Below are 25,306 nucleotides of genomic sequence, written 5' to 3'. Positions count from 1 at the left end.
GCTAATTGGGTAGATACAACTGAGCAGAGCAGATGATTGCAAAAACTCCAAATTTATTCACATTTTTTCTCAAAAGTGGATTTTGACCAAACTTCTCTAAGACACTCTACTACAATGCACAAGAAGGTCACAGGAGTCAAAATTAAATAACTGCACATACTCCCTAAAATGACTCCAAATAAAATTGCCTACGATTCAATTTAAATAACGCTATTTATAGGTCAAATGCGACAACATCGACTGCTCGTCGTGATTTTGAACAGTTATTGAAAAAGACTATAGACAGCGCCGCCTAGTGAGAGACGTAAAACCGCAAATTAACCGGTGTTTCGACTGTACCGGGAAATTCGGTCTGAATTATTTTTTGATGTGTTGGATCGTACGTTCAATGGAAACTGTTTTAAGAATGATTTAATAGTGCAAGATGGAATACAAGTGGAATTTTATATCAACAATCGCATTTTTTGCGATTATACCTTTAATTATTACAGGTAAGTTACAGGTGTCACTTAATTGAAATTTACAGACGACGCAAAATTTTAATCTGTCATTGCACAAATTTTATTAGGAATTAAACTTACATCCTGTCTGCACGAATGAGTGCAGTACATTTGTGTATTCTAATATATTGTAGACGCCTCAAATATTTAATTTACGTACCTGGACTGATTATATAAGTTTTATAAAAAAAGATGTTTATTATTTATTTACTGTTTTTAAAGTTTCCAAGATTTACATTTAGCATTTTTCAATAATTTTACATTATTCAAAAAAGAGAGACTAAAGTGTGAAATGAATGCATTTATAGGTCCTTCAGATATAGTTGTATGCATTTTACTTACAGTACCTGGTTTTAACTAAAAATAATCAGGGCAACTGTGCTGTTTCCAAATAACTAGAAAAAAGTATCAAATTAATATTATCTTATGATAGCATTAACAATAAAAAATGGCCAGATTTGACAAAATTTGTGTTTGTTAAGAAATGTGAGAGTGGGAGAAAGGGCAGGGTAAAACAATTTATTTTCTGTTTCATAAACTTCTTTCAATACATACAGTCATAATTATTTACATTTAAGACTTATATAGGAGATCTGAGATGTTTCACTGTGATAACTTGATGTGCTCTAAAAAAGAGGTTGAATGAATTATTATATATGCTAATAAGATACCATAAAAAATATTACTTTGGTCTTGGCTTTGTCAAAGGCTGGTATGTGGGTTATTTATATTTGTCTTGATAAACTAAAGTAAATTTGAAATCAGCTTAGAGGAATTTTGCCATCTTTATATAGAAAAAAAGGAGAAAATATGGTAAATGTCAGAACTGGAGACAGTGTCATTTAAGACAGAGATACATAAGGTGATATATTTGTATAAAATACATAAAAAGTATAAAGCTGTTCTCCAGAACATATTTTATTGTAGCTGTCCTCTAAAAATTTTCTTCCCAATGAGTTTGTAGCTGTATCTTTGCAAAGATGATTTTTTTGTGATACTGTGGTTTTTTGACATGATAGGTTCGATATTTATGTTCCATTTGATGTATGTCTATACCAATGGCTTGTGTGTAAAATTTCAGATCATTTGCTCACTCTATTAATTTTGTCTAGAATAATAATTTTAACTGTCAGGAAAGACCCAAATTTGAATACTAGCATTGCAGCGCTTTTCACTCAAACTGGGCTTTTATAAGAATAGCACAAAAATACAATTTTCAAGTCATTTTTGAGTATATTTTTAAATTCTCTTTTGTATATCTTTCTGTTTTAATGCCCAATCTGATGTTTGTTTTTAAGCTTATGGACCACAATGGAGTTCCTTTAAATTCAGAATAAGAACTATAAAAGAAAAAAAGAAAGATAAAACATGATAAATTTATTCTTTTAATTATTACTCATTTTGATATCAACAACAGACCCTGTGTGACTGATAATGTTTGTCAGAGTAAGCACTAAATTTGTGCAGGATGACTCATTTTAATTTATATAATTTTATTTATCTATAACTACACCCCCTGTTTTATGTGGCAAAAAACAAAAAAGCTATGTAATAGAAAGAGCACCGAAACACGAGGCTATCTGATTTGTACGAGGGGGCGTAGCCCCCGAGTATAAATCAGATTGCCGAGTGTTTTGGTGCTCTTTCTCTTTTGTATCATAGTCAAACATAAAAGCACGTTCCCTGTATCACAATATGAAACCCCGGCAAAAATGAACCAATGAACGAACATCTGGATATGACATTTCTGTCGCTTTCCCTTTCTCTGCCGTCACAATATGTAAACCCCAGCAAAAATGAGCCAATCAATGGGCATGCTCTGGAGTGCGGGTAACTAATACCCGCACTCTAGTTAACGCACTGTGCATGTATATGTATACGATTTAACCCTGACACATTTTCAACAGAAAGGTCTCCAAACTATGATACAACTGATTAATTGATTAGAGGTAGGGCACATTGCACAGGAACTGCTTTTCATTTTCTGAAATATTAAAGAGGGGTCATTGCCTGTTTAAGATATAAAGCGGTATAATTTCAACTAACAATAAAAGCAATAAAAAGATAAAGATCTTTAGGATATTTTGTATTTATGAGGTAACAAGATTAAAAGAAATATAACCACAAAAGAAGAAAATCCTAGGCTATTAATTCAATGTAGTTCAACAGCTGCTCAAGCTATAATACAAATCTCTTTCTATTAAGATATTTTTGTAAAACACCGATAAGTGTTTAAAAATTGCTCTCACAGCAATTTTGGATTTTAAATATGTCATTCTTTTCACTTGAATAAAAATTGAATTAAACTTTATAAATTGTCAAGCTTGAGAATTAGCATTTGCTGTATATTATAATAATGGGAAAATTTGCAACAAAAGTTAATTATTATTGTATTTTTATACAGTCATATGTCAGATTATTTATTAACCTGTTTGTTAAGTATGTGTGTGATATCTTGTTAATGATCAAGATCAGTGTTTGAGGGTTAAAATGTTTTATATTTGTACTGGAAATTAGAACAGTAAGGTGTTATCACCTAGATAACATCAGCAAGTTAACCCGAATGTGCATGCCCATTTTAAACCATTGATTTCTTTCACTATTACAACTACACCCAGTACAAAAAATATTAACATTTTGGTCTAGTCCCCCTTACCTAGTTTGATAAAAGTTCATGAATATTGTGAGATTAAATAGCTTACATTAGGTATGACACAAAAAATAAGTAATGAAAAGGTTCATTTTCTAGCTGTAGTGAATGGTAAAATGTTTTCAATTCACTTCTGTTAATGATTTCATGCATGAAATGTATGTAAGCACTTTGGTCTATGGTCATTTTTTATACTTGTTCATTTGGACAGAAATGGTTTAGGACCAATGAATAGAAAATTAAGTGATTTGTATGCATCATTTAAACATTACCTTTCAGGTCAGTTAAGATTTGGCAAGTGCCCCTTATCTATAACCATTTCAAATTTGTGCAATTGCCTTGCCTTGCTTGAATTAAATGAAACCATCCGGTGTTAATATAAAGAATTTCAGAGTCAAAATGCTAAATTGTTCTGCTAGGAGTAAAGTGCTTGTTTTTTGCAGGCATATTATGAAAGTATTTTATATTCTGGTGTCTTTGGTCAGTCATTATCTGCCTTATAAGCCTGAAGGGTTAGCATGATTGTGGTCATCCTAATTTAAATCTAATGAGAGTACTATTTTATATCCACTAAATGTATTTAAATTAGATTCATTCTTAAAGTATCTAGATTACTGACTACATTAGTATTAAATCTAACATAAAAGAAAAGTGTGTGGTATTAAAGAGACATTGGTCAGGACTACATGTACTTAGCCATTGAACCTGCAGACTTTTATTTGATATATACATTCAAATTATGACAGTTGTATATAAAAGCAAGCACAATTCATACACATAAAAAATGAAGTAACATGCTTTATAAAGCCTTTTTAGCTCGACTATTCGAAGAATATGAGAGCTATTGTAGTCGCCCCGGCGTCGGCGTCGGCGTCAGCGTCCGCGTCGGCGTCTGCGTTGGTTAAAGTTTTTTGTAAATTCAAATATCTCAATTATTGCTTGAGATATTCAATTGAAACTTACAATACTTATTTATAGTAACAATGTACATCAGATTGACAAGTTGGATAACTCTGCCTACAATATTGACAGAATTATGCCCCTTTTTTAACTTAGAAATTTTGGTTAAAGTTTTTTGTAAATTCAAATATCTCAATTATTGCTTGAGATATTCAATTGAAACTTACAATACTTATTTATAGTAACAATGTACATCAGATTGACAAGTTGGACAACTCTGTCTACAATATTTACAGAATTATGCCCCTTTTTAACTTAGAAATTTTGGTTAAAGTTTTTTGTAAATTCAAATATCTCAATTATTGCTTGAGATATTCAATTGAAACTTACAATACTTATTTATAGTAACAATGTACATCAGATTGACAAGTTGGACAACTCTGTCTACAATATTTACAGAATTATGCCCCTTTTTAACTTAGAAATTTTGGTTAAAGTTTTTTGTAAATTCAAATATCTCGATTATTGCTTGAGATATTCAGTTGAAACTTACAATACTTATTTATAGTAACAATGTACATCAGATTGACAAGTTGGATAACTCTACCTATAATATTTACAGAATAATGCCCCTTTATAACTTAGAAATGTTGGTTAAAGTTTTTTTGTAAAGTCAAATATCTCGATTATTGCTTGAGATATTCAATTGAAATTTACAATACTTTTATATAGTAACAATGTACATCAGTTTGCAAAATTGCATAACTCTGTCTGCAATATTTGCAGAATTATTTGCCCCTTTGAAACTTAGAAATTTTGGTTAAAGGTCTTCAAAGATATTTACTTGAAACTTTACACATGTACTTAGGGTCATAATTGGAGAGTCATAATTGTATGTCACTGACCAAGTTCCATAACTCTACTCGCATTTAGGCTGATTCATATCCCCTTTTCTACTTAGTCTCTAGGTTAATGTTTACATGCAAGTTTTACATATCTCAATAAGTATTAAAGATATTTATTTAAAACTTCACATATGCATTAAGAATTTAATTGTAGGTCACTGACCAAGATCCATAATTCTATCTTGCATTTAGGCTGATTTTTCTCCCCTTTTTCAACTTAGAAATTCATGGAAAAGTTTTGCTTGTAAGCTGTTATCTTCATAACAATTGAAGAGTTTGTTAGTTTTTGGGACATTTTTATGCATTATTAATAATAAAGCAGTGATTTACTTGATAAAACATCTTAATAACAAGCCTTTGTACCTTTTCGGTCAATTTTATGTATTCATAGGTAACTAGCATTATTATACTCAATAAACACTCTTATGACAAATTTTTGAATAGTCGAGCCAATACTGTCCTCCGACAGTTCTTGTTTAATTTTATTCTTTTATACTTGGAGGTATATTTTACCTCATTAACCCTTAGCCTATTATCACCCATACAACCAGTGCAGACCAAGATCAGCCAGCAAATCTGTGCTGTCTGAGCATGGTCTGCACTGTTCGCTGTTCAGTCAGTACATATTTTGAAATTTTCCCTTGAAATTATGAATGGTTTAGTCCTGATTGATAGATGGTCAGGCCCATTTAAGATATTTGGCATGATAGGGGTTAGTAGTTCTCACTTGGACTGGATGCACAGGTTGTAGGTTGTAAAACTGAAATAGTACCCTTTGCTAGAATCAGTTAAGTAAGTTCATGTATATATTATATCAACAAGAAAACTTTGTTTAAAAAGTGTCATAATTGTAATTGTATGATAAGTATGTTGTGTTTTATAAACAGACTGGAGTAAGGGGTACCAGATTGCAGAGATAATCTGTATATGTCTGCCTCCACCAGGGGGAGCTCCTGATCTAATCTTCCTGATATCACTGATATATTACATACAATTTTGACATATCAGGTAAATAAATAAATGTTTTAATTTAGTTGTAAAAATGATAACTTATAATGATAAATTATACAAGCTATCTGTGAGTTTGTTTTGATGCAATCCTTTTGTAAACAGTCAAGAAGCATTTAGACTAATTAGAAGACCAAGAATTTGAAAATGTTCCAGAACTGATGCACCCTACAAAGCAGCAGTGTACCTGGTTTCTTAATTGATATTTTAATGTTACAAAAATCAAACATCAAAAAGTTGTTGCTGTTCAAGTGTTGTAAGTGGTTTTCACCAGGAATTTTGTACATCTTAATTACTTTAAAGTTGATATTAAATAAAGAAAATTTCAAATGATAAATATTATGCTAATATAACTGTCATTTCAAATTGATATTTATAAATAAATAAGATCTGTCTCTTCTTACATTAAACCACCGGGGACTTCAATAGAAAGTTTTTCATTTACAAATTTTGCATGAGTGTGTATACTTATTTATACAAGATTGTTCATACCTATGTAACTAAAGTAAAGTCTTTTATCACTGTCACAGTCTTATCAAAATGTTTATGAATTGAAGTTGAACATTTACTGGTGCTTGAATGATGTAGGAAGTGGCAAATATTTCCATATCTCTACAACATTATGCAATATTAAATAGCAGTGAAATTGCCCTGTTAAGATAGTGTCTGACTGCATATAAATATCTGGTTAATGTAATTTATGGAAGAATGTTCTCAAGGGAAGGTTATTACATTTTGAGTGTTTGGAATTGGAAATAAATACCTTAAACAATTATTTCACCCTTCTTTGTTTAAAGGATTTTTTTACATATTAAATGATATCAATTTATCATTTATTTTTACATAATTAAATAAGCCTAGGTAGTTTTAGTGAATAACGCTATATTAGAGTCTCGGATCTCGGTCAATTCAAATATTAACTGGCATTCATGACTTTATGTGAACAGGGAAATAAATTCACACTTGCTTGCTGAATCTAATTGTCACTTAACTTCTTTGCTTCATGACCAATTCAAGGAGCTTTTTAAGTAGGTAGCAAAACCTGTTCATAGTTAACATTAAACAAAATACAACTACCTTGTGTTATAATTCAATCCGTTTTATACATGCCCAAATATTTGCAATATAGAAATACTGGGACATTACCACATTTTGCACTTACATCGATGACTGTATTTCTTTTTATTCAATTTCTATCAAAATTTCTTGAAAACTTACCAATTTGTTACTAAATATTTAAATTTTATGAGTTAGAAGTTCTCATATTATACACAATAAATTAGCTGGTGCTAAATTTTGTCTATACTTACATTATAATGCCCAATTAGAGTCAATATTGGAGTCATATATTGGACAATTTTCATCACTAATCAAATAAATGCAAATGGCTATCTTCCATTTACACTTAAGCTGTACATACATATTTACAATGATATATTTATAACATTATTTATTTTAAAGATATTTTTCAGATGACCAAGATTTTTAAACTTAAATGAACGGAAGATTCTGTTTTTCTAGCAGATAAAAATCTACATGCTTCAAATTAATTTATAATGCTCAGAAATGAAACATACGCCATCTGGTTTGAAATAATATAACATGTTGTGTATCTTATTTTTGATTTTTTTATGTGTATTTCAAATTCACAACGATGTTTATCATAAATTTATTAAGACCAACAATATTAAGACCAACTGTTCTTTAAACTGTTTACTAAATACGGAAAAACATGATGTAGTACAATTAATATATTATTTGGATTTAAACTACACAAGTATGCTAATATTTGTCTCTCAGATACATATATAAAACATAGCCATTAAGTTCAAACCTGATCACTTTGGCTATGATATATTGCTCAGGTTTTATATTGATGTCTTACATATATATAATATATTTGAAATACTATAAAATCTACACTGACAAAATCACAACCATTCTAACATCTGCATCCAGCATTTGTATAATGCATTGATTGTGGTTTCAGAAGAGGAATACCTTTATTACTTAAAGTCCCTGTCACACTATACCACATTGACTAGTGCAAAATATTAAAATTAATATTTTTTGTGAAAATGGCATCATACAGAGTTTAAGTTGGTGATCGTCTGCACTCACACAACAAATGTTCTCAGTGGTTTTCAAGTGATAGCAATGTTCTGGTAATATTCTTACGGCAATCCTGTTCAGAGCATCAATGTTCGCCCAAAGCGTGCGCTCTGTCGGTTGGCAGTATCTACTGGTGATGTCACAGCAAAACTGTGGCAATGCTTGTGTCAGTACTGCCCTCACCTCTAGCACCCCACAAGATTATGCCTTTATAAATGGCTTTTAAGCAGTCAGTTCAGTTATTTTTTTTTCTTTTTAAATTAGGAATTCATAAATACCTGGTCATACATGCATTTTACATCAAGCAATCTTGAAAAGGTTGTAATATTTTTTTTACTCTTTTCTAAGTTACAAAGATTTTATAACCATCAACATATTTTTTCTTAATTTTTAGTTTATTTTGACATCAATGAAGTGATGTTGAATTTTATGATTGTGATAGTACTATATATTGTAGCATATGATAGATAAATCTGTCAGCAAATATGTTCATGGCTACAGTTCAGTGGGGTGCAAGCTGCTTAACCACATTCTTATAGATGTAATGGTTAATTTGTTCTAAATTATCTGCTAAACACCTTACCAGGTATAATCAGTTTTACCCAGCTTTAATCAGCGTTTCATCATCCTGAAACAACAACTGTTCTAACAGGCTGCTGCTGTATTAACTCCTGGTGTATCAGAAATTAGACCGTACCTTCTTATTTTCAGCTGACTCAGCAGTCCAAATTTAAAATTTTAAAAGGTTACTTTTATCATTATGTATGTAGAATAAAACTATGAAGCTTCTCAATCTGTATTACAATTTTTGCCAATATTTAAATGTTAAAAGTTTGAAAAGGGTAAAAGTCTTTTGTACCTAAGTGATAGTACTTTATTTCGTCCTTTTATTTGCTATATTGTATTTGTTCTGAGACTTAAAATTTGAGCCTTTTAGGGAAGAAATGTTGGTTTAAATTTCTATTCAAGTTAAATGCACTAAAGTTGAATATAACAGTTACTTTATCATTATAGTATTGATATTGTCACTTACAAGGATTTGATCTGTTGAAATCAACATGGGATTAGGCACTTGATTCATGGATCCCGGACATTCTGATAATCTTCTTATGTCTGGCAAAATGTCTCGGCTTATAATACAGAATTCGTATGAACAAAACAGTTTTACTTTTTGATTACTTTATATTATTACATTGATTTATTTCTTCGACTTAATACTATTTAATCCATATAATCGGATGGAATTGATAACTTTTGACATTTTTATACAGTTACTAAACAGGATTATTTCTGCAGGTGCTTTTGATCAAGAGTTATTAAAATATAAGGCTTTTATAGGTTATCTCACTATTTTAGTAAGGTGTTGGGAGAAAGTGTCACATGCTGAGGTGTTTATTTCCCATGTATTTGTTTTGGTCAAATTTTAAGTGAATTATTGTTAGGTGTTTAAGTTAAGATTGTGTATTACCAATCTGTAGGTAATGCAGAGTAAAGGTGTTACTTAAATAAGTTAGTATATTACAGTGCTGATTGTTCCACAAGACTCTGATCCATGGCATTATAACACTTTTCTCTAGCTATGGTATTATAAAACGTCTATGTAGCCATGGCATTATAACAATTCAACTTTCAAGTTTTGTTCTCTTCTTTTCTGAAATGACAATAAACTATAATATGAGTATTTTAACAGATAGTTTTTTATCATTATTCTTTTTTACTTTGAAGATTGAGAGAAATATCATTAAAATGATTTTGTGCCATTTGTTAAAAGCCTGTAGAGTTCTCATTCTAATGTTTGCCAAATTAAATTGGAATTAGTAATTATAAATGTTTGAATGTGCATGTTTTGTACATATTGTTGGTTAAAGATTTTGAACAGAAAAAAGGAGACAAGTTAAGCCATAATGATATCATTACCTTTAAATATTTGAAGTTTTTCATGTTGTTGATGGGTGAAGAATTTGGCTTTATGATGCTATTAAAATGCCATTAAAACTCCATCAACCTGACACCATTGTTACTATGGCAAGATCAATGAGTCTAATTCTTAACCAGCTCTCTGACCCCTGTTTATATTGATCTCAACAGCAAATGATCCTATTCTGTAAAGATATAAGATCAAAGATAAGTGTACATTGTATAATGCATTCTATTTTAGAAAGAACTTGTAGTTTTTAGCTTGAAAAAAATAGAGGTATTATATTACAGTCACCTCGGCGTTTAGCATTGCCGTCCATAAAATAGTCGCTCGTTGCCCTCACCCGGCAATGACTCTTGTTTTGTTTTGTTTTTCTGTGACAACTTTATGTATTTTGTATCATTGACTCATTGTTATTGGGTAATCATGGAGAGTTCAACATGCATGTTAATTTACAGAGTTACCAGGTCTTTTGCCATCCCTGTAAATTTCATGGGACTAAAGGCTTTTGTCCACTTTGTCATTTTCAGAGGAGAGGGCTAAAATTTTGTCCAGGAGGGATTTTTTCTGTTTCCCACTGATTATTTATTTGTCTTTCACATAAGAATGTACAGCATCTATTTCGAATGTGGTGCCATATAAAAATTTCATTAAGAACAGTTACTGGTATGTGTCCAACAGTTAGTTAAACTTTCAGATGTATTAACATTTACATCAGTAAAATGAAAAGCAAGTCCACCTACTCACTTATGACATGGATTCCTGGTGTATATTTAATGCAAGGTCATGTCATACAAGGTGATATGACATCCTTTATGCCGATAAAACATAATAGTTTATGATAACAAGACCTCATCTAGTGGTGGAGCATGACTGTGAATTTATTAACAAGTCTGCCTCATTTACCATAGCAATTCGTTTGCTCAGTTTCATCAGAAACTTGTATAATTTTTTTGATGAATTGATTTGCATAGAAATTAAGCATGTGATAAATCTCTTCTTCTTTTTTTCTAAAAAGATTTTTAAAGTTAAAAAAAGTTTTTATGTTAAGTAACGAATAAAAATAGGATTTTTTTATGAAATCTCAAGTAATATCCATCTTGTATTAATAAAAATAACTATTATAACCAGTTATTTAAATTTTGAAATCTTAATTAGATTGTAATAAGCTTTTTTAAGGTTAGCTGATATGTAATTATGATGACTAGATTCATTAACAGTTATAACATGTATATTAGTATATTATAAAAAAAAACAACAAAAAGATACACAGCACACAAGAAAAGTAAAGTTATAGATTGGTTTTTCATGTAGAAATGTTGTATATTTACTATATATGGAGAAAGTTGGATTTTTTTTTTCAATCAAGTTACAAAAGTGTATTAAATTGAAGATAAGAAAGGCTATTTTGGGCTAGCTGTGAATATGAAACCTGATCCATATGATAAATTTTACAGATATATGAACCTTTTTATTTGGATCTCAGCAGGACAGTAAAGGAAAAATAGGTTTTGAGGCCTTGCGGCTGATATTGACATCATGTATCTACGACATCATAAATATATCAAAAGCCCCAACTGTGTCAGGTCAAGTGAAAAAATAATGTGAATTTAAAATTCTACACTTAATGATATTGACATAAATTCCAATGAATTAGTTATGGATTTTAGTGGCCTGTTTCTTTGCTGCTTAACGCTATACATTTAGTCAATACATTAAACACACGTCTTTTTATAAAATCACAAAAAAATGAAAGAAAAGAAATTTATAAAAAAGTGTGTCACTTGAAAAGTGTATTTCTGTCATTTCTGATCATTTTCTGACTAAGATTTAACTTGGCCATTAAAAACCTGTATTTATACTGATAAGATGGGAGTTTTTTTTAATCAGTTCAAAACATTTTAAAGTATGCGATTATCTCTTGTCAATGCTGCATCATTGAAGGTGTTAAATTAACGATAACAGTGATTTAATGCACTTTATATCTAACTGTTGAAATTATCTTTCATAAAGCGCACTTTTTTTTAGGTGACAAATCACATGAACAGTTTTTTATGCATGATCAGCAGAAATTTTGTGAATGGACTAAGATTTATTTATATAACAGATTGAGATTTAATATATAGAGAGTCAAGAGTTGCTGGGATGATCTTAATGTAAATTACATGGTAAATTACTATGGAGGGACAACAAGGAATTATTCCTGTCACATATTTTATTCAAGTTACATGAGTCAGTAATGCTAGCTAACAAACGAACAATCCCTACACATAAAAGTCTTAAGCAATAGCTCTTTTCATATTTCAAATGAACAACCTCTTTTCTTCAGCATATATATGTTGAGGGATTTGTGAAAAAGAACTGATAAGATAATAAATATATTATTAAAAACAAAATATGTTACAAATTTTATTCAAAATTGACCTAAATCTATTATTATAAATGTTTTACATATTGAAATATGCCATAATGGTATTTATAACCTTTGATCTGCATGGTCTAATACTCACTGCAAATTGTACATTAATTTTGATGACAATCTGTAAAATATTTAGTCCTTAAATTAGAGCTGTCATTGATTCAGTGCAAAGCATATTGACAATATACTGATATAGGGTGACAATTATCGGTGATACACCAATATATCGATGAATACTCCTAATTTCTTGTATATAATAACTTTTCCATACCAGTGTTTAAATGATTTTGGTTAAATGATTTTGGTAAAATAAATGTTCTGTTCATGCAAATATGTTGTGTCCCATGTGTAAATGTCACCTTTGCATGATTTTTTTTCTGACCATATTTTGTCATCACTGCTTTGAAATGTGTCCATTGTGAGACATTTAAATAATTTATCAAAATAAATTAATAATCGATTTTTTCAAAATGTGTATCGATTATTAGTCGACAGAAAAATATCAACGATGCATCAATATGGTCTCTATCGTTGGCAGCTCTACCTTAAATACATTGGAACATTTCCATAGCTTTTAAAGTACATTTAATATACAATAGTTTAACAGTAAAATAATAATTATTTTTTGAAAATTATTCATGATTGTGCTCAGTGAATAGTTTCAGAGGTTGATTGACTTGTATGTTTTATCTTGAACCAGTTTAGTGAGCTGTGACTGTTTATTTTATCCTCACTAGTGAGATCCATGTGATACAATCCATATCACCCACAGTGGGTGATATAGCTCTGCTGCACAATTTTTGATACAAGTTTAAATTTTCATGATTTCTAAATGAACATAAAAGTTAATTGTTGCTTCTTGTTCTAAATGCAGTATTTCTCAATTCATTAATATAATTATTTCTCTAAAAATATTTATACTTAGTTATTTCACAATAATCAGACTACAAACTTGAATTTTCTTTGAGCAGCTTTCATGTTGCCATTGAAAGTCTGACGCCATCTTCTTTATGTGTGTCTTTTTCCTGCGCTACAATGAAAACAGTATTATACTTATTAGGCATAAAATAAAAGATTTTTTTTTCTCTGTGAATATGTTATATCACACAATTTGAGAAAATACCCACACTTATTATAGCATATTCAAATATCCTCTATATACTGTTGAATGCTCAGTTTTACTTTTTGAAGTTGAAATCCCAGAAAGAAATAATTAAACACTTTCAATTTTCAAACAGGACAAGTCCATTATACACATTTTGCATAAAAAGGGGATACAAATAATGTTTTTCTTTCGTGATAATGTTTATAACTATCTCCATCATTCATAATAATTAAATGTTCTAATTAAGAAAGGCTACAACAAACATATAATGAAAGGTTGAAACCTTGGTCAAACATTGATTGACTAGTACCGAAGATAATGATAATAAAATATTTTTATAACTCCCTTTGTTTGATGTAAAGTAGTAAGATTTACAAGAAAAGAATGAAACATCAGAATTTCCTATATTTCTGAGGATGAATTGTTAATGTGAGTGAGGATCAAGTACTTTTCTTGAGAATTAATGTTTTTTGACCTCACTGAACTTTCATTTACCATCAATATAAAGCCAGCTTAAGTCTGGCTAACCAGCAATTCTATCAAACTATAATAATATACTATTGTTTGGTTAAATTATTATTTTTGAGCAATTTTAAATTAAGAGATTTCATCATCAAAATGATAAGATTATTTATCAGTATTGTGGAGATACAGCTTCCTGTGCTAGAAGCAGGTAGGTAAGGTTGTCTGCCAGACTGTTCTTGCATGGTGGCACTATATTACAGGCTTGATTTTTGGGTCCCTCCGGCTGATAATCAGAGAAATGTGGAGACTTTATAGTAAGGGAGAAGTTTGGTCAACTTGTGTAATTGTCAATAAATATATAGTCATTATGCTGATTGGTCAGTGTGGACTGCCTACCATAGAATGCATATTGCTATATGCATAATGAGATGGGTAGGCAGATTTAAATCTTAAGATGCCTCACAGCCTATTTTATATTGATACTACATTATGTTGACACGCCTTCAAAACAATCAGATAAACAACAATTACTAGATATTGACAATCAAACTGTTTATAAAGCAGTTAAAATCAGGAAATACAATCAGAAAAAAATAACAAGTTCAAGTTTGCTTTGCTTTGCAACATATCATTTTAATAAAAGCGGCTTCTTCATCCAAGTCATCCCATTGCTCAGACCAGCTGTATTTACTTAGTCTTAGGTTAATACCTGTACCATTTAGATAATTAAAATCCTAGGACATTGAAGTTATTTCAGAAATTGCTTCAAATGAACATATTAACCTTTCACATTTATCTTCTAAAATCCAAGTCTAAAGCTAACACATTGTTTATCCTGCAGAAACTCTGGACAATTTATGTTTGAAAGTAAAACCACTGTTTACTAAATCTTGAATGAGATAAATTTTCATGAAATGCAAGTTAAGATGATTCATAAAACAAAATTGCATGGAAATCCCCCATAGGTAGTAAATTGTTGAATTTGCAATTAAATGTTTTAAAAAATAGTTAAGCTTTCAAACTGACGCTTTGAAGGCTATATTTGTAGTTACACACATCACTAGCATGATTTAGAAATAGGCTATGAATATTTAATGATACGAGTCAATAATTATAATGTTCAAAATGCATATGGCAAGCAAATTTTAATTCTGGTGATCTAAATTATATTGAATGTGTTTACATCATAGTGATTTTACATTGATGAATCATAAATTGCCAAAAAATTTCAGTTTTGTTGAGATCTTATGGTAAATTGCTTCATTTGCAACAAGTTGTTATTGTTAACTTTACTGGTATCTTCTCTATAAGAGATATGTCGCAAAACGTTAAAAAAAATACGAATATTATGATAAATCTATGTAGAGGCAAATTTATGAAACTTAACAGTTCAATTAATGTATGACATAATTCTTGTCAACAGGACAGGTTTATAAATTATTTTTTTGATGGTTTGTTTCTGCATTCATATAACTAGCTCATTTAAATATTTTTATATGAAGAATGACATATTTGTATAAATGGTAAACAAAATTTCCTAAAAGTTGCTTAAATTAAAAAATAGGTTATCATTACAGTCATACCAAAATGAGTTTAGCTGACTTTTCAGATTTTTAAAATTTCAAAATCAATTACAGAAAGGTTTCAATATTTTAGTATACCTATGTACACAAATTCTTAACTTACTTAATAAGAAAATGGTTGGATTGTTTAAATTGTAGGGTAATTTATGGTACTATCAGGTTGGGGAGAAGGTAATATTAACCTTATCACTGATTTATTCAACTTTTAGATGGAAAGCAAACAGGCTTTGATGTTAAAGCAGGTGTTTCTTTGTTGAGAATTCATGTCATTAACATTTAAACATACCTTATACATGTAGATCAATAGATGTGCATGAAAGTTAACTTTTAAATTACCTGTTAATGCTTTTTTGAATGCACTTCAATGTTTTTATGTTGTATACTATGAAATGAATGTGAGAGGGTATTTTGTACAGTTCTATTTATCAATTTTATTTGTTTTGTTTAAAATCTTAACATTTCTATCTAGGCATTAGAATTTTTAGTCTCGATATTTTGAGATTTGCAGACAGACCGATACAATTTACAAATTGATATTACATAGATGTCGGACATAGAAGGACGACCATTGTCTATATAATAAAAGTCTCGCGCATAATTTGTTTGGCTATAGAATTTTATGATCGCAAGTAAAAAATTAATTTTAATTAATTAATTAATTAGTTTATTCTTTTATACTGAAAATAAAGTACAGAGCAAAACTTACAGTGTGGACTGTGACAATATACACTTGACTGCTCAGTTACTAATTAATATATGTATGAGGGGCCTCTGTGGTCAAGTGGTTTAGATTGCTGACATCTAATCACATACCCCTAGCAACCCGGGTTTGTCAATTGCTCAAGGAACTTTGGATTCTTTCACATGTAGAAGCTTTTGAAGGCTGTTGATTCTTACTTGTAGTTATCCAAAGAGAGCTCCTGACATCTGGTCTTTATTAATAAATATAGTTGAAAAGACGACAGAGTGTTTGTGTGACATCAAACATAATCAAACAAAAGTATCAAAAGTACATTGATGCTTATTGCTTAAACAGACAATTTGGACTGTGTAAAAATCAAAGCAGATACTGAAGGAGGCATGACAGTAACTGCTGTGTTTATAGGAAGTTTTGTGTACAAAATACACATACATTGCTTTTTTTGTAACAAGATGAATCATGATTTACTTTTATATTTCAGGGTTAGAGATAAATGAAGGAGAATCAGTAACGTTAACCTGTCCCAAACCCTCGAGGAGATTACCTATAGTATGGGATGGCCCACCAAGATTCCAGCACTATACACGGGGCCTTACAGTTAGCCTTGACCTTACAGCAGACCAAAGGTCAAGGATTTCATTAAGTGGGGACCATGCCAATGGATATTATAATCTACGTATAGAAAGTATAAGGAAATCCGACAGTGGAAAGTATAGGTGTAAGACTGGATCGAGAGTTATACGTGGCATCAATGTTAAAGTAAAAACACAGGGTAAGCTTCACTGCTGCTTCAGGCATCTAAACTTTTTTTTAAGAAAAAAGTAACAATATTAAAAAACGTTTACCATTTTGTGAGTTATCTTTTTTCATTTTTAGAGCATTTTTACTTGAAAGTGTTATTATGTACATATTGTAAGATATTTTCAATAAACTTAATTAATGAAAAATTTTCAAGGAATGATTACTTTTTTCGGCAAGCATTGGAGGGATTTTATCATACATAAAAAGTAAAAACGTAAGGTTTTTGTCTGTGTTGTTCATTCAAATGTCAAAAACATTACATTAGGGTTTGTATTCCTAATGACTGAATAAGCAGAACAATCTCTTTAATGCAAATAGATAGGAAAGTTATTTTATTTACCAGGAAGTCAGTCTATGAACATTTTGAAACAAATAAAAATTGTTATGAATGTTTCAGGCTACCACTGACTGCACTCATAGTTGCATAAAGTTTTGATACTTCAGAACAAATTTTAAAAATTTGGGGCAGTATAGGCTAAATTATTTGCAAATTACTTGCAACATTGTTTTCATCAGCTTAAACTGATTAACAGTTTCCAAGTTGCTTTGTACTTAAATTTTATAATTACTGCATGATTAAAGTCTTTATTGTTTCACTCAGAAGTAAGTAATTATAATTTTAACTGACATGCTAGACTGTTAATGATCAGAATTAATGGCAACCTGTAATGGTAAAGTGTGCTCAGTAAGCCTGGAATCGCCAGGTTGCTATCAGATGATACTATATGTAACAAAGTCTTTATTACCCATGTAGTGGAGGTAAAAATTATAAAGGTAGATAGTAATTGGAACCTGTTGAGATGGAAGTTATATTGACCCTACATGAATGCAAGCCAAATGGCTTATCAGACAGTTGTTGTTCCTGTATATGATAAGATTTTTATACAATAAGCAATAAAAAAATGAATAGTTTTATACTTCTTTGAAGTATCTTTTTGAAGTATTAGTTTCCAGTTTATTTCTAAGATTACTGCTTAAAAGCTTGTATTTTATGTATCTGCTATTTAACTTAAAGTGTTTCCTGAAAGAATTCTGACATGAAGAGTTATGAATATTTTATAACTTATTTTTGTCAAAAAGCTTTTGGAGATTTAATATTCCATACCAAAAAATATTTGAAAGTTTTAAGTTACTTCAAGTTGTTTTTTTCTTCATGTTCCTCTTTTACTTCATTATATCACAATATTGTCATCTGTAGATAATCTTCAATCATTTGTTGGTAAGCTAATGGGCATTGTTGTTAAAATTTTAATTTTCATTAATTTGTTCAAATATCAGTTAATAAATAAAACTTGCATGCTTATAAATTATTATTGGTTTACACTGCTATGTTATTGTTCTGTTGCACCACTGTTATTATGTTATTTGGTTTATTATTGTAACTGTTCTTCAGTTAATTTATGGAAGTATTTTTGTTACTAATTTAAGATTCATGATAAGGGCATTCATAAATTTTCATCAAACATGAAAGAGTTACTTGTCATTAGACTTTTATTTACTTTTACCCTGCTGGTAGCTTACTTCCCATTTTGACCAAGAAAGCCGGCACATTTCATTTAGTACATGCAATACCATGTGATAAAACATTAAATGATTAAATCACAATGAGTATCATAAATAGGAAATTTCTTACATTATAATTGCTTGTAAAAACAACAAAATCATATCTATTATGACAATAACAACTTTATTTGTTATGGATAACATATAAGGTTTATGACCAATTTTCAATCATGGTCAATTACATTTATAATTTCTTAAAGTTTTTTTGTCCAAAATTTTTTGTTTTACTATTTCAATTGTCACAATATTTACTTTATGTATCATATTGACACAAATAGTTTTTGAGTCAGCCTACCACTAAAGCACAAGCCTGTCTTAACCTTATGACAATATTATGTTACGGCAAAGAAAACATTGTGGATGGGGCATGGTCTGTTATTGTTGTTACAATTGACAGTATTGTCTGTTATTGTTTAGAGATGGGTCATTTACAAACAAACAGGGAGCCTTTCATATCAAGAGGTCTAAAGTCACACGGCTGTTTGATACATCAGGTGTATAGAACCATAACCTAAGGTGTCTGACCGCATACATTAACCACAAAATACTTGAAAATTTGACACTGATTTTTGACCACAGAAGTTAGGGCTGACAGAGAATATTAATTAACTGGCAATCTGATAACTGTAAAATTGCTAACCATTAATTTTATGAAATTGGATGCCCTAAAAATGCATATTTTCTAACATTTATGTACTTGTTTATTCACCATAACATAACAGCTTATTGTTGAGATTGTCATGTAGATTATATGTTTGTCTTTTGTTGCTTTTAAATGTATCTTTTATATTAAACATTTGCTTACATTAAATTGTTAAATACAATAATGCAGTAGTGCTTCATGTAATTGCTTAATTTAGGCAAGTACTTTTGTCTTTGTCAAATTATTTGTTGCTGAACAGATATATTAAATTGTACTTTAATGATATTTAATGTAACTGTTTGATCTAATAATTGTTTGTATGGTAAATTACAGCTGAACAGAACCAGGGCTTATTTCCATACATCCTTAATCTTGCTACAAGAGCTCGTATCTCAGCCAACGCCACATGCGGGGAGAATCAACCTGAATATTTCTGCAAACTTGTTGAGCACGTGGATCTTATGCCACATACCAGCCATTGTGATTACTGTAATGCACGAGCTGGTGTTGGCCGGTTAGACGAGACTGGTACGGCACATCCGGTCTCTAATGCTATCGATGGAAGTAATCGATGGTGGCAGAGTCCGTCCATCAGCAATGGTTGGGAATATAATTATGTCACTCTTACACTGGATCTTGGATTGGTAAATATTGTTTCACATTACCTGTTGAATATAACTAAAAATATATACATACCTTTAACAACATAGCTAGATCTATATGTTATAGTTTCATGACACTTCTTTTTGTTGACATTATTGAGGCTAATGATACAGTAATGCATTTACATGATTATTCTTAATTCAATATACAATATAATAACAATAATAAAGACTTTGATTAAAAAGGCAACACTGTTAGGTATGTCCAGTCTTTCCTATGAGCCATTAAACAGGGAGGCAATTGTCATTCTAAATAAAAAGTTAGATTCACTGTTATTAAAAAGGTGAATTGATATCAAGAGTTTATTTTTCTTTACAAATAAATTTTCACCAGTTTTAAGACTGACAGTAACTTGAAGCTAATGGTTGTAATATAACACATTTTATTTTGGTTTCTGTTTTTATTTATAACTACAACTAATAGCAAAAAAGTAGAAAAAGAGGTCTCTACAATTTACCAATTTATAATAATACCCCTGTGGTTACTCCATTTATCTAAGTCAACTGTATTCTAACAGGGTCATATGGTCGCCTTAAATTTCAATCAAAAGGTGGATAATTATTTTCGTGATAAAAAAGTACCTGTTAAAAGTAACAATATCCTTAATTGAATCAGTGTTACATGATTGATAAAGATAGGTAAAATATTTGAGTTACAATGAAAGTAATAAGAACATTAATCATGAGCTTGATCAGATAGTCCCCTATAGCCTGTACTACTTGATGAATGGTATTCTTTAACCTGAAATTGAATAATTACTTTCACATAAAATAAGTCCACCTGTCACATTTTGACATTTAGAGCTGTTTTGAGAGACCTACTTTCATCTTTAAATACCAATTAAATTTTACTTTCAAATTGGGAGGGTTTGGGTGTTTCTGTTGTTGTTTGTGTACTCTTTCAAATAAGAATTTTTATACTGGGATTAAAAGTGTTTATATAGAGTAATATTGTTTTGATATCCTCTCTATGTTTTGTAGAACTCAGACTGCAGTATTCCTTCACCCTAATAAATTAAATGTTATTGACCTGCCCTTATTTGAAATTGAAATATTGTCTAAAGTTTGTTTAATTTAGATATTGATTTTAAATGCTAGAGCTGAGTTAAGTCAGTTTAATAATTGTGGCCTCCAAATATGGCATAACTAGTGGCATGCCATTGCTTTGTCAATATTTAAGTAACTGTTAGTTTGGATGATTATTGTTACTATAGTAATAGTTTAACTCTGGCTAGATTTGGAGGATGTATTATAAGAAAGCATTGCCACATTTATGATAATTGGTAATTTTCTGATTAATGTTCCTCTACATTCTGTAATTATTTTGACCAGTCCGGCCAGTCATAAAATTATATTAATGAGCTAGCAATCATGCATATGAAAATTCCTGTTCCTAAATTATTGACATTAATTATAAATATCCCGGAAAATTTGAAAAAGGGCAAAATAATTTTTAACTATTAGACTTCATTGAAAAAAGAACAATAAAAGAATCATTAATAGTTAATTAGTATTTTACAGGTAAGCATTGTATGGGTTACCATGGTATCTTATTCAACAGAAATGATTATAGTGACTCCCACTTTAAATTAATAACTGAACATTTTTTTATCGCAAATCTACTCAAAACCAATCAAAAAATGTAATTTGAAAAAAAGTGAAACAATTTAAAAGAAGTAAAAGTGGGTTTGATTTTGAAAGAATGTGCCTAGGTAATTCAGATGATTGGTAAAGATAGTTATTTTTCAATTACTTTATGAAGTATGATTTATTTTGTCAGCTGTAACTGTTATTAAAATGAAACAAATTCACAGTTTAATGTTATATGAATACCTATATATGGTAATCTTTTATTCCTTCTTGTCATAAAAGAGCTGTTTTCTCTCATTTTAAGGTTGATATTGACATTGCCATACAGTGTTATTTTAATATGAACTGTGAACTTTAAACATAATTTTCACATACATTGCACAATTTTCTTGTCTACTTGTAAGTAAGTAAAAATTCTTGCAGCGGTAAGAAACTTGATACAGTCGTTTCTATTAAAAAATCCTGTATTTTTGGAAACATTTGACCAATGCTATGTACATTTGTGCAAAATTTTCAGAACTTTTTAAGTGAAATATCATTCTGTTCAATTAAAACTTTGCAGTTGGTTTGCAATTTTCAGAACTTTATAAGTGAAATATCATTCTGTTTGTTTAAAACTTTGCAGTTAATTCAGGCTGCAAAGATTTGATTTATGAAAGCAATCTCTTTCTATTATAATGATTTATTATCACAACATTATATTGTGTTTAACTGCTCAGTGACCTGTCACAACTTTCATTAAAGGGGCCCCAATGATGTTAGCCTGTAATTTATCAGTGTCCAAGTTTGCTTGTTTTCTGCTTGACCACATATAGATAGCTTAAATAGCATGTTGAGTTTTGACTCTTTTCAGAAGTTTCAAATATTTGTCATTACCTTGTGAAAGGAAAGCCAGTTTTATGGCAAAATAATTTGACATTAGATAAGAATCTATGTTTTGAGGTGTAAACACCTTAACATTTGGGATAAGGTACAATGTCGTGCAACCAGTAATTTTGTTTATGTGTTTAATTGGGGGTGAAACATTTGAAACCCACTATTGTAACAAACTTTGAACATTTGAAATTCGCTGGTTCATAAAATTGAAAAAAATCAATGGCAGTGTTAAAAATATATTCATTCATGTTTTTTTAAGTAACCTATTAAAATCCAGTGGATAAAAAACCAAACAAGCAGTTCAGTTATGCTAAGTTTGTGGAACTAAATGTTCTGCTTGAATTAAGTCAAAAATTTTAAGTTGAACAGCTGTAATTGTGAGGTTTGGTCAGACTACACAGATGTGCTCTGTACTGGTTGCTACTTGACTGACTTTGTACTGGTTGCATCTGACCTGGGCTTTGCTCTGGTTGCTACTTGACTGACTTCATGTACTGGTTGCATCTGACCTGGGCTCTGTACTGGTTGGCACACTTGACTGACTTTGTACTTTGCATCTGACCTGGGCTTTGTACTGGTGCTACTTGACTGACTTCTGTACTGGTTGCATCTGACCTGGGCTCTGTACTTGTTGCTACTTGACTGACTTTGTACTGGTTGCATCTGATCTGTGATTTGTACTGTTGCTACATTGACTGACTCTTGTACTTGTTTGCATCTGATCTGTGGTCTTGTTTTGGTTGCTACATGACTGGCTCTGTACTGGTTGCATCTGATCTGTGCTTTGTACTGGTTGCTACGTGACTGACTTTGTACTGGTTGCATCTGACCTGGGCTCTGTATCTGGTTGCATCTGATCTGCGCTTTGTACTGGTTGCTACTTGACTGACTTTGTACTGGTTGCATCTGATCTGTGCTTTGTACTGGTTGCTACGTGACTGACTTTGTACTGGTTGCATCTGACCTGGGCTTTGTACTGGTTGCTACTTGACTGACTTTGTTGCATCTTACCTATTCTTGTAGCACATGACCTGGCTCTGTACTTGTCACACATGACCTGGCTCTGTACTTGTGGCACATGACCTGACTCTGTACTTGTGGCACATAACCTTGCTCTGTACTTGTTGCCCATAGCCTGGCTCTTGCTAGTAGCCTGACCTGGCTGTCAGTACTGGTGGCATTTACTGACTGGGCTTTGTCTGTATTGGTGGTAACTGACTTTACTGTACTGGTGGCAACTTGCCTGACTTTGTACCTATGGCAACTGACCTGGCCCTGGTATATTTGTTGCACCTGGCCTGTCTCTGTACTGGTAGAATGTGTATTTATAGTGTTGTAGTCAAAAAGTTTGAAGAAATACTATTATTGTATGAAATATTTCAAGGGGTATTGACTAGAACAAGTACTGTAATAATTTGATATCTATAAACAACTGGCCAGCTGTTCCTTTTCTTAAAATTATAAATTGTTATTCTTACAGAATATGCTTAAGTCATAGATCATAAATTATGTCAGATATTGAGTCTAAATTCTGTCTATATTATGTATATGATGTATGAATAATTACGGCTACAATAGCTAATTGTTATCTTTATGTGGTGTCAATTATTTCTGCTCCTCATTAAGTCATGGGGATCTGAAGATCTTAAAATTTGCCCTGATTACCTTTGATTAGTGGTGCAGGTTACCTTATCTTCTATTTCAAATGCCAATTTTTGTTAATTACCCAGGTAAATGAGTTTTTCCTGAAGTTTCAATGAATCAAATTTTCTTTATTTATATAGATTTTCTTGATGTGTATATGTTTTCTTTTTGTATAAACAGTTAACATCTACTTTGCTTTATTATTGTGTAAGAAATGTATTTGTTATGTGTTCATTTTAAAACAAATTATTGCATTAAACAAGAAACGCTCATTCATTGAATATAAGATTGCAAATGTGAATGTGGGACACTGCTGAGATTATAAATGGTGTATAACTGTGTGTAAAAGGAATTTAGTCCATAATTTACATTTGATTAATGTCTGAAATCAGTGTTTGTTAAAATAGTGCTGTATAAATAGAATGAGCCTTTAGGAAAATATAAAACTGATTTTGATCTTTCAAGTAGGTTTGAATTAAGTTTCATTGCATTGCATTGAATTATAAATCTATATGGTGTAATTATTGGATGACATTTAGTTTTCATCTATATTAATAAACATAATAATTATAAGGAAGTATTTATATCAAGCCAATTTGCTCTAGTTTTAAGTCAAAAGATTATAAAGATGTCATTATTTTTACTTTTTTTTTTTAATATTTGAACCCAAAATTGATTGCAAATGCTTGACATACATGTAAGAAATGATATATGGTTTTCATTTTTGAAGAGAAGTGACTAGACAATAATCCGTCAGTGAAGATCCACATCATGAAATTTTAAAAGGTGTGTGTGTCTGTGTGTTGGGGGGAGACTTCCGGAACCTTTCAAAGTTAAAAATAAAATCAACAAATGGGGCAAATGTCTGCCACCTCCAAAGGGAGTGTGGTGGGCAAATGTCTGAGAATCAAGAAAGTTTTTTTTTCTAGAAAAAGAAAATACAGAGCCACCATTATTCAGGAGGAAAGCTGTGCTTATATTTGTGGTTGTTGGTGACAATGTCAAAATGGTCAGACTGGAAATAATAACAATTTTTCTCTCTCCCTATTTCACCAATGACATAATGCTTTTTAAACGAGACTTGTGACAATTTTCACATACCATCATGTCTGTCATTATCCAATAGATTATAGTTAATTTATCTAAATTGTTTTAAGGTATAATTGTTTTGTAAGTTTTTTCATATCATATACAATCTCTCACTTTTGATAACATTACATTATACTCACAATTTTTATTATGGACTTTTATGTACTTCAAAT

At 30.5% G+C, this 25,306-nt stretch overlaps 1 protein-coding gene across 1 annotated transcript in view; it reads left to right on the top strand.

Annotated features, from left to right (window-relative positions):
- Positions 1–294: 294 nt before the first annotated feature.
- LOC132753276 (laminin subunit alpha-2-like) overlaps positions 295–25,306 on the top strand; it is an 84,389-nt gene continuing 59,377 nt past the window's right edge. The window contains exons 1-3 of the mRNA XM_060743728.1: positions 295–491; positions 16,747–17,037; positions 19,606–19,916. Of these exons, the coding sequence (XP_060599711.1) occupies positions 425–491; positions 16,747–17,037; positions 19,606–19,916 (669 nt within the window). The 5' untranslated portion in view covers positions 295–424. The remainder of the gene's footprint in view (positions 492–16,746; positions 17,038–19,605; positions 19,917–25,306) is intronic.

Source organism: Ruditapes philippinarum, unplaced genomic scaffold (genome assembly GCF_026571515.1).
Source record: "Ruditapes philippinarum isolate M1 unplaced genomic scaffold, ASM2657151v2 ctg641_1_1_1_1, whole genome shotgun sequence".
Taxonomy (NCBI): Eukaryota; Metazoa; Mollusca; class Bivalvia; order Venerida; family Veneridae; genus Ruditapes; species Ruditapes philippinarum.
The sequence above is the reverse complement of the archived record's forward strand: the minus strand, read 5'-3'. Positions and strand labels throughout refer to the sequence as shown.